This window comes from Anopheles ziemanni, chromosome 3, assembly GCF_943734765.1.
Source record: "Anopheles ziemanni chromosome 3, idAnoZiCoDA_A2_x.2, whole genome shotgun sequence".
In the NCBI taxonomy this organism is placed as follows: Eukaryota; Metazoa; Arthropoda; class Insecta; order Diptera; family Culicidae; genus Anopheles; species Anopheles ziemanni.
Genome location: NC_080706.1, coordinates 90,485,706 through 90,496,116, shown reverse-complemented (window position 1 = coordinate 90,496,116; position 10,411 = coordinate 90,485,706). Strand labels below are relative to the sequence as shown.

The 10,411-nt window shown below is 47.0% G+C and overlaps 2 protein-coding genes across 4 annotated transcripts; one reads left to right on the top strand and one right to left on the bottom strand.

The window, feature by feature from the left end:
- The first annotated feature begins 265 nt into the window (after window positions 1-265).
- On the top strand, window positions 266-3,626 carry LOC131288589 (ATP-binding cassette sub-family F member 1). Of its 3 annotated transcripts, none has more exons than XM_058317737.1 (3): window positions 266-571; window positions 653-2,516; window positions 2,866-3,626. In XM_058317737.1, the coding sequence occupies exons 1-3, from the start codon at window positions 392-394 to the stop codon at window positions 3,537-3,539; spliced, it is 2,718 nt and encodes a 905-aa protein (XP_058173720.1). In that variant the 5' UTR covers window positions 266-391; the 3' UTR covers window positions 3,540-3,626. The 3 variants fall into 3 exon arrangements, with proteins under 3 accessions (XP_058173720.1, XP_058173719.1, XP_058173718.1); XM_058317736.1 differs by having other exon boundaries at window positions 266-598; XM_058317735.1 differs by having other exon boundaries at window positions 266-2,516.
- LOC131288590 (U11/U12 small nuclear ribonucleoprotein 35 kDa protein-like) lies at window positions 2,904-4,412 on the bottom strand. Its single transcript, XM_058317738.1, has 2 exons — window positions 4,123-4,412; window positions 2,904-4,048 (listed from the first exon to the last, which is right to left on the bottom strand). Exons 1-2 carry the CDS (start codon window positions 4,354-4,356, stop codon window positions 3,644-3,646), a joined length of 639 nt encoding a protein of 212 aa, XP_058173721.1. The 5' UTR covers window positions 4,357-4,412; the 3' UTR covers window positions 2,904-3,643.
- Window positions 4,413-10,411: the final 5,999 nt, after the last annotated feature.

Genomic DNA, 10,411 nt, shown 5'->3' with positions numbered 1-10,411 from the left:
TGGAATTTCTTTCGATTCAAATCCGTTATGAGATTCGGATTTGCAGATCAAAGTCTCAATCTTTCATACTATGCACTTGATATTATTCTATAAAAGTAGCATGAGGAAAGGAGGGAGGGAAAAAGTGAGAAATCCATAAAATAAAGCAGACGTGACATGATTCTGTCAAATGGAATCGAATCCGTCAAAAGGGATTTGAATCTTTGGAATCGAATCTTCAATCTTCCAAAACCTTGAATCTGCCATCACTAGTTCCCCGGTACGAGAAATTGCACCACATTTGTTGTTGCCGAAAGTGTGCCAAGAAATTGTCCCATAAATTACCCTAAACCCAACCGCTGCGGCTAGGAACAGGTGCTGACATCGAAAGGGCATTGCTTTGTGCCACAAAATGCCACCGAAAAAGAAGGGAAACAAAAAGAACCAGGACTGGGACGACGACGATCAGTCCGAGCAGTCGTCTGTTGTCTTGGAACCACCGTCCAAGGGCTCGAAAAAGAAAGGCAAAGTTGACAACGTGGATTCCGACGACGAAGGTGGGGCAGCCGGTCGTGGTGGTAAGAAGGTGGCAGCCGGCGGGAAGAAAGGCAAAGCTGACGTCGGCAATTCCGACGATGAAGGTGGAGCAGGCGGTGGCGGTCGTGGTGGTAAGAAGGCGGCCGCCGGAAAGAAGGGTAAAAAAGGAAAGCGACAGGATGATGACTGGAGCGATGGTGAGGAGCCGGCGAAGGGACGAGCAGCCCGTAAGGTGGACGATTCGGACGACGAGGATAGGAAACCCGCTGCAGCGACGGTAAAACCTGCGGCCGGTAAGAAGGAACCGAAGAAAGCCGCCGCGAAAGGTAAGGGTAAGGGTAAGAAGGATGACGACTGGTCGGACAAGGAAGAAAAGGAAGTCAATCTGCTCGCCAACGTCGGATCGGACGATGACGACGAGGATGAGCTGGCAATGGTGAGCAAAAAGGCGGCCAAGAAGAAGCAACCGAAGAAGGCCGCCAAGAAACAGGTGTTCAAGCAGGAGGAATCGGAGGAAGAAAGTGAGGAAGACGAAGAGCCCGAGGAGCCCGAGAGTGAACCGGAAGAAAAGAAACCTGTCAAACAAGACGCTAAGGTGGAGAAACCGAAAGAACAACGTAAGTCTGCACAACCGGAACCGGAAGTTAAACCTCTTGCTGAAGAAGTGAAACCGACACCAAAAGAGGAAGTGGTAGCAAAGGTTGAACCGAAGGTTAAAACACCCGAACCGGAAAAAGAGGCAGTGGCGGAAGAAAACGATCCGGAGGTTGACGAAATGGCCGACAGGGTGGCCGAAGAGCTCAAGCTGGACCCGGCGGAAGATGCCTCCGGCGAAAAGGAAAAGAAAATTACAAACAAAGAGAAGAAGAAATTGAAAAAGAAGGAAGATTTCGAGAAGTTGCAGGAGGCGATGCTACGCAAGGGAGGCCAGGGCCACTCGGACTTGGACAGTAACTTTACGATGTCTCAGGCGCATAAAACGGGCAACCAGAGCAAACACATGGACCACGCGGTTGACATCAAGATCGAGAACTTTACCATCTCGGCGAAGGGTAACGATCTGTTTGTGAACGCGAACCTGCTGATCGCCAACGGGCGTCACTACGGGTTGGTCGGTCCGAACGGACACGGCAAGACGACCCTGTTGCGCCACATTGCCAACCGTGCCTTTGCCATCCCGCCGAACATCGACGTGCTGTTGTGCGAGCAGGAGGTCGTTGCGGATGAAACGTCCGCCGTGGATACGGTCCTGAAGGCGGATGTGAAACGGACGGCCTTGCTTAAGGAATGCAAGGAGCTCGAGGAACAGATCGAATCGGGCAAAATCGAACTGCAGGATAAACTGCAGGAGGTGTACAACGAACTCAAAGCGATCGGGGCCGATTCGGCGGAACCGCGGGCCCGACGTATCCTGGCCGGTTTGGGCTTTTCGCGCGCAATGCAGAACCGTGCCACGAACGCCTTCTCCGGTGGATGGCGTATGCGGGTGTCCCTCGCTCGAGCACTCTTCATCGAGCCGACGCTACTGATGCTCGATGAACCGACCAACCATCTCGATCTGAACGCCGTCATCTGGCTGGACAACTATCTGCAGGGGTGGAAAAAGACACTGCTCATCGTATCCCACGACCAGTCGTTCTTGGACAACGTGTGCAACGAAATCATTCACCTGGACAACAAGAAGCTGTACTACTACAAGGGCAACTACACCATGTTCAAGAAGATGTACGTGCAGAAGCGCCGGGAGATGATCAAGGAGTACGAGAAGCAGGAGCGGCGCATCAAGGAGCTGAAGGCGCACGGTCAGTCGAAGAAGGCGGCCGAGAAGAAGCAAAAGGACAACCTGACCCGCAAGCAGGAGAAGGGTCGCAGCAAAAACCAGAAACCGGGCGAAGAGGACGAAGGCCCGGTGGAGCTGCTGTCCAAGCCGAAGGAGTACATTGTCAAGTTTAGCTTCCCCGATCCGCCCCCGCTTCAGCCACCAATTCTTGGATTGCACAGTAAGTGGAACCTGGTATTTGTTTTTAACGGAACCTGGTATTTTTAAAAAAGTTAACTAAATTAAAAATGTAGATTTTTAATGCATTTGATGTTAAACTTAATTTGAAGATTCTTGGTTTTCATAGAATAGGGTTGCTTCTGATGAGTTGTATAATTGTCCTAAATGGATTAGGAATACGTTATAATAAACACTATAGTAACTTCAAACAGACATAAAGTATTTTAAAATTTAAAATTTGTGGGTTCTCAATATTTTGTTTAGTTTAATTTAAACCATCACCACAATAAGTAGAAAATGAATTTTCCGATTGATTCATCCGTTTACTTTTTTGTTTGGTTTTTAAACAGATTGTCACTTCAACTTCCCCAATCAGAAGCCACTGTTTATTGGGGCAGACTTCGGCATCGACCTGAACAGCCGCGTCGCCATCGTTGGACCGAACGGTGTCGGTAAATCCACCTTCCTGAAGCTTCTCGTTGGCGAGCTGGAGCCAAAGCAGGGTGAAGCGAAGCGCAACCATCGTCTGCGTATCGGCCGGTTCGATCAGCACTCCGGCGAGCACTTGACGGCGGAGGAGACGCCGGCCGAATATCTGCAGCGGTTGTTCAATCTGCCATACGAGAAGGCCCGCAAGCAGCTCGGCACGTTCGGGCTAGCGAGCCACGCGCACACCATCAGGATGAAGGATCTGTCCGGTGGGCAGAAGGCACGCGTCGCCCTCGCCGAGCTGTGCCTGAACGCGCCCGACGTGCTGATTCTCGACGAACCGACCAACAACCTCGACATCGAGTCGATCGACGCGCTGGCCGACGCGATCAACGACTACAAGGGTGGCGTGATCATCGTGTCCCACGACGAGCGACTCATCCGCGAGACGGAGTGTGCGCTGTACGTGATCGAGGACCAGACGATCAACGAGGTGGACGGCGACTTTGACGACTACCGGAAGGAGGTGCTGGACAGTTTGGGCGAGGTCATCAACAACCCGAGCATATCGGCCAACGCGGCCGTGCTGCAGTGATGACGCGGTATCGGTGTTCGCTATTTGTACGCGCTGTTATTATTACTAGTTTTAAATACAACTATCTATTTGCCAAGTTGCATCCCATTCAGCTGCCTTCCCACTTATCTATTGCCACTCGATTTTCCCTCCTTCCGATGACGTACCCGACGGTTCCACTCACTGACACTCGACACACCGCCACTGTTGGCCACTTCTTCCAGCAGAGGCCTCCGAAATGGTTGCACTTTGCAGCCGAACCGGAGCTGTTGGGACTTCTTCCTCCCGCCGAATCCACCACCCAACCGGCGTGGTTTCCACCCATCCAACCTTCGTTCCCACTCTTCATCAACGAGGATTTCTTTGCCCTCGATGATGACACCGTGCATTCGATCGATCGCCCGGAGCGCCTCCTCGCGGTTTCCATACTCGATGAACGCGTAACCCCGGGGCAGTCCGGTGACGATGTCTGACACGAGCCGTAGGTGGACAATCGTGCCGAAGGGCGAGAATTTTGTGCGTAATTGTTCCTGGAATTAAAAGATAGAAACAAAAGTTTTTCGTTAGTAAGCGACTCGTTGTCGGGTTGGCGAGGGGGGTTTACCTCCGTTACTGAGTGCGCTAGCCGGCCGATGAAGATCGTGTGCATCGGGTTCCCTTTCACTTTGCCATTGGGACGGTAAGTTGAATTTATGGCACGTACGAGAGCCCGATCGTGCGGCACTTCGTCCGTACCATCGATCGAGCCCACCTGGACTGGGTCGTACACATCAGTAACATACTTTGACCAGCGACGCTGTTTGTTCGGTGACTGACTGCGTTCGTCGGTTGATGCCATTGGAATGTGTTTAGTAGTGTTTATATCAGCATATGAACATTTTTCTGTTCTTTGTATTCACAGAAAAGCTTTGGCGAGAGATATGAACACGGGTATTTAAAAAATGTAAATATAAACAAACGATTGACATTTAGAGTGGCGTAACGTACCGTAACGGTCGTAACACATACCGTTGACAGCCCGCCAAAAATGTCGTTACGATGCGTTACTGTTGAAATCGAAAGGATTTTTAAAACTTAAAAATCTTTCTAAATTTTAAATTTGCCACGAATGGAGGTTTCACTCGAATCAAAGGCTATTTTGTATTTTTCACTTCACTTCCGTCATTGCCTTTGATAAAAAAGTAAACTGAATAAAACATATAAGTAATGTTTCAAAGAATACAAAAAAATAAGCAAATATAAATCGAGCTTCCGCATGTCCAATTCAATAAATCAAGTAATTTAAATGCGAGTACAAGAAACGCAACATATGATGCAATTGTGCGTTTTGTAGTGACGGCAGTAACAATTTATGCGTTCATTATATGGGAATTAAATTACACACGTATTTTAATCTGTATTAGGTAACCCCACCCTGTTGTTGTTTCCAGTTGGAAACGAAACACGTGCTGTTCTCGTGGCTACTGATCCATATGTTCGGCTGTTGTTGTTCATCCGACATGCGACAGTGTATGCAAATTCGAATGATTTTATTATAATAATTTCATATGATCGGCAGTTCATTGACGTGTGGAGCGATGGGGGAATAAACTGCACCATCGAGCCAACGTTGACGACAGGCGTCGTTTATCCGCTCTGGATTAGGGAGGAATGCAGTTCAAGGGGTGAGATTTACGGAACTGCATATTTATTACAATGTTACCCGGCCATAAGTGTTATCCAAGCACGGTAACACTCCCACCTTAACAAGAACAGACAGGGGGTAAACATTATAGTGACTGTGTGTACGGGGCAAGCGATATCAGTTGAGAAACGCCTCTGTTGGAGCAAGTGCAAAAAACGTGGGTTGCTTCTCATCCATGTGTGATGAGTAATAAGCAAGACACACCTAAGTATCAGTCCAATAATTTTGTAAATACTTTGAAAGAGTTTATTGAACAGCTTTTGCAGCTCAAAAAAAAAAATTAAAAGCATTTGCACTAAATTCGGGGGGTTTTCCCGCACACGTTGGTATGCTCGTTGGCGCAAATGGGAAGCGTCAGCTAGGTAGAATGAACTGTTTACTGACGCAATTCGTTCAGATGAGGTTTCAGAAGATATTTATGATCACTCATCGTCCACGAAACCGAAAGCTTCTTAGCAAAGTATGGACCATAAGGTAAATATCCGGCCAACGGTTGTTTCGCTTGATGACGGAATTGGTAATGAGGTATGTTTAGGCGACATGTAGGCTTTTTGAGGCGTTTGTTTTGCTCTAATACCCTCTGGATGTGTTAACTTTACACAATGAAAGGAAAAGTAAAATATAAGAACCGTAGCGAATTGTAAACAAACATGAAAACAATTCAGAAAAGGGTTTACTTTAAAGAGATGCATAAATGATTGAAATAAAAGTAGAAACTTTCATTCTTGCTATGGTTAAAACTATGTCTGCGAAACATGGTAGGACTTCAAACACGGCGAACGTCAAATTGCAACTAATTATCGTGTCGGCCGACGACGCAATTCGAGCCGAACAATGCAGCTACGACAATGTTAAACGAGGCCAATAAACCAGTCAAATTTCCCCGTTGCGCCACTAAGATACCACCCCATTGTGGTTTTACGTCGAAGGACAGGATCTTGATGACAGGACAATCTTAAACAAAAAAAAAAAGAAGCAATGTAAACTACGCAAACGATTGTCACTTGTGACAATAGCCCTCCCAAGTCCGCCGGATGACTAGGACGTTATTCTCGAGTTGTGTCTTTTATCGGGCGCCTATGACTGATAGCGGACGAGATGGGTGATTGCGATCGCCAGCGCGCGTTGACAGGTGAGGAGCAGCAAATAGCAGCGTGTCATCCGCAGCTCGCCCGTAGCCCATGCGCTTCCGCGATTGAAGTCCTAAGGCACGAAAAAAAACACCCATATTGAAGGGCATGCAATCGACAGCGGGAACGTGGCGCAGAATCTCCGGAGTTTGGTATTCGCGTGTGGGCCACCGCGTAGGCTCGTGATGGAAAGCGCGCCAATCACGTGAAGTCCACCCACTCCGAGCCCGGCGGAACCTCGACCGAGAGGGCACGGTTTTGGCAGGAAGGCGAGATCGGCGTAGTCTTATCAGGCAAAGAGAGGGTACCTTCCACAACCCCAAGGCCCTTACGTCGGGAGTGATAGTAGATACAAAGTGTGCACTCGCTCGTCGCGCGTTAGCTGCAGAAGCATTCGGAGATGAGCGGCTAAGAATAGGCGCTAGAAGATACCGGGGCCCATACGCTATCGGGGCCGCAGGGTCTATTATCTGCCTTTGATACCTTCCCTGGTAGAATGCAATTCCGCGGGGACTTATCTATATGGTGCCCTGCTCAGTCATAATAGTAACAATAATTGGCTATTAATTTACACGTGCATGATGGGGACAAAATCGTGCTCTAATAAATGCTTCCGGGGAGCAAAAAAACGAAGGGGGCGACGTAGTGAGGGCAGCGGTAAGCGATTCAGTCGAGGGGTGAGGGATGACTTGAAGGATTGTAAATCAATTAATATGTCAATGTTGTAATGCCTCATTGTTCTTCGTTGCGAGGTGGCACACTTGTAGCTAATGCTACTCCAGGGATAGAAGGCAAAGGCACGTGGAGTAACTTCGGTGGGGCGGTCGTGAGATTTATAACGGCGCACGATTTCAGGAGGCCTCCCGCTAATCTCACCCGTTGACGGCTATTTATCCTTCGATGATTGATTAATGGAGCAACCGGGGTACCGGTACGGAAGCGGCAACAAACGGTCCAAGTGTGATGCGGGCGAGGCCAAGTACTAAAGCAGGTGAAATGTGTCCGTTTAACTGTTACTTTGCCGACTTCACCGCTCACACTAGTTGTCCCAACTGTTGATTGACTCCGAGCGATCTTGAACTGTCACCAGATGGCAGGTTTGCCAGAGCTGCAGAAGCGTTAGGACATGAAAGCCTCAATGTCAGGAGCTATGATTGGCGTGGATGTCTGGGGATTCGCTGACGAAATACTGTCTGGAAATGATAGGTCGAATATTAAACCATTTGGCAACAGCATAGAGAACCAAATGCAGTTGAAATAGGCTGTCTTTTTTCCTAAGTTCAAAGTACACCCGAGAGCACGGGATGTAGCCATGCGGTTGGACTGTTCGGCATCTTAACTCTAGACTTTAAGGAGACTTTGGCAGCAAGTCTTTCACTCACACAAGCGGAACACGGTTTTGAGAAGACAGACAGGAGCCATTCTGTGTTGTTACTAGACCGGGATGTTGGCAAGTGTTCGTCAATGTTTGTTTTGTAATGACCTATACGAACGGAATACGTTTTGATTATTAATAACTTGGGTGTTTGAAGGCATTTGGTATTGCGTTAAAACATATCCCAAGATTTTAAATTTCAAATAAATAACTGCACACTTCACAAACATGACATTTTCAGGAATATATTTTTAATTATATATTCTAGCATTAATAGCATCTTTTTAATAAATATTAAAACAATCTGTATGCACTCTAATTAGGTGTTCTAACAATAGCCATCACAGTAAAAGCTAACTGCGCAGCGGATGTTTGTCCATCTGTTGAAAGTAAGATCTATTGGGGACTTTGGTTACATTTTCGAATTGTCATCATCATTAGCAGACTGGATCACACTATTACTTTATCTCAATAGAAGTTCTAGCTTAAAGTGTGTACCGAACAAGTCACTCGATTGCCACCAATAAAAGGAATCGTTTGTGAATGCTGCTCCCGCTCGAGCGGGAAAGTACCGACGTTCTGGAACCTCTTAGTCCGGGGCAGGTGGTTCCTCCTCATCAACAAACATTTGCATACACCGGTGTCGTAGGAAGGTGAAAAAAGCGACGAAAACTAGGACCATCGGCATCGGCGTCCCCTACTGGAGTGCTGCCTCAGGTGCGCGAACGTGCCGGAGTAATTAAACACGTGAACGTGATGTTCAATGAGAGTATTGGCGGCCGAGTTTGCTGGCGTTAACTTCAAAGACACTCTGGTTATTGTAGTCCTGAAGGAACTCGTGAAGATAATACTATCCTCAAAGGCCAGCCGCACTGCATCACGTGATTGGTGCGCGCGGTCCGAAAGTGTTGCGCATTTCGTTTGACTGATCTGTCTGGACTATTGAAGATGTTTACGACTGCCAATGCGGTGCAATCTCTCCCGATGCCGACATGTTTGTGTGCCTGCCTGTGTCAGTGGTGGCCTATCCTAACTACTTTATATCCCTATTTCCGGTCGCTGGAGAAGTTATGACGATAAATGTGACGCCATATTTTTTCTGGTTTAGACAGGTTTTTTTTTGTAAAGAAAAGAACCATGTAAGAATGGTTATTAAATAAATTTTTAAATAACCACCAAAGACTTGCAAAAGCAAGCGAAGGAATACTTGTTTCAGAGGTTCAAATAAACTTTTTCCTTTCACCATCGATATAAGGAAACATGTTTAGCTCTAAAGAAATTGAACAGTTTTAACTCCATTCTTGGAATAGTCTACTGAAGGGAACACAGAACCGACTACTATATAGTCCATCGAGAAATATGTGCCTGGCCCCTTTTAAGAGAACCATCTTGAAGAGGGTGTTAATGCTGCTAATCCAAATATGATCATGACCGCTTTCAATTCTCATTAATAGGCACGTAATGTATGAGTGTTCATTGATAACACAATCGTGTTTACTAAACCTTGCTAGTGTGTTTCCAATATATCTCATCGCTTGGACTTGAAATAGACTTTACCTTCCAAGTGCGGTAAGCAACTAGCGGTAGCCCTTTAACCAATGCGATTAGGTGACATAAAAGCCTGGTTCTTCCAACTTACTACCGGAGGTGCCATAAATCACACGGATACTTGGTTGTCGAACGTTTTATTGGCTGCCGAGATAGTGGTTACCCGGGATTTACGGCTCTATATCGGGAACTACATTGGAAGGGAAAGAGTGATTAGATGCCGCTGGGGAAGGCAGCAAAAATGCCGCTACACGTACGGAGGGAATTAAATCACATGCTACTCATCCATCAATCAGCAGGAAGATAGTTGGCGAATTGATCAGGTGGCGTTGGTAGATGGTGGATGTACCACACGCGATCTCTGGATGGCGGGACAATAGGAGTAATTAACCTTGAGGCGGTCGTGTTTCGCGATGGGTTTTTACCCAGACTCCAGTCCCGGAGATGAGCCAGGACTATTGGCTGAAGGAATGTAGAAAATCATTAATTGATCACACGAAATTCCATTCTAATGTTTATGGGACGCTTTGCGGCACAGCTTAACCTGGGAAAAGCCGTGCAACTCGTCCCGGTTTGTCATTTGTCATGCGCATGTCTGATCGATTGTTTAACTGCCAGTTTTATCATGCGATAGTTTGTTGCTTTATTTTCCTTTCTACTCCCCGTTGTTTGTGCACCCGAACTTCCTTTGGATATGAAAAAAGATATACAACAGGCTTGTTGATTTGTTTGGTTTTTGCAAATAATCACGTTCAAGTAGACAAATACGCCATGTAGCAAAGTAGCACTTCCACCGGTACCTGTGTCACTGGCGCTACTGAAGCGAATGAAGTGGCCCCCGGGTTGAGGTCTGGTGCAGCGCATTTCCGATTGGAAGGAAGACGCACGTTGCGGTTTAGCACTCCAAAGTGACATCAAAGCGATTTCGGTTTGCTCGCGTGGACTCTCGCGATTGCCGCACGTTGGCATTTGGAGAAGGATTGGGAAGGAAACTGAGCTGATTCCTGGTACTGGTTCAAGACGATTTATTCCAGACTTTGAAAACTGTCTCGTTGGTAGGTAAATATGTAGACATTCGATCGAAAGTGTTATACATCTTGGCTAAACAAAAGTACCGTTTTTCGTTATTGCACTGACTAATTTTATAAATCATAAA

Bases quoted from the DNA above. Each gene is read 5' to 3' on its own strand.
- LOC131288589 (XM_058317735.1), top strand. From the start codon at position 392: ATGCCACCGAAAAAGAAGGGAAACAAAAAGAACCAGGACTGGGACGAC. The intron at 2,517-2,865 runs GTAAGTGGAACC...GTTTTTAAACAG, and splicing joins ACCAATTCTTGGATTGCACA to ATTGTCACTTCAACTTCCCC.
- LOC131288590 (XM_058317738.1), bottom strand. From the start codon at position 4,356: ATGGCATCAACCGACGAACGCAGTCAGTCACCGAACAAACAGCGTCGC. The intron at 4,049-4,122 runs GTAAACCCCCCT...TTTTAATTCCAG, and splicing joins TAGCGCACTCAGTAACGGAG to GAACAATTACGCACAAAATT.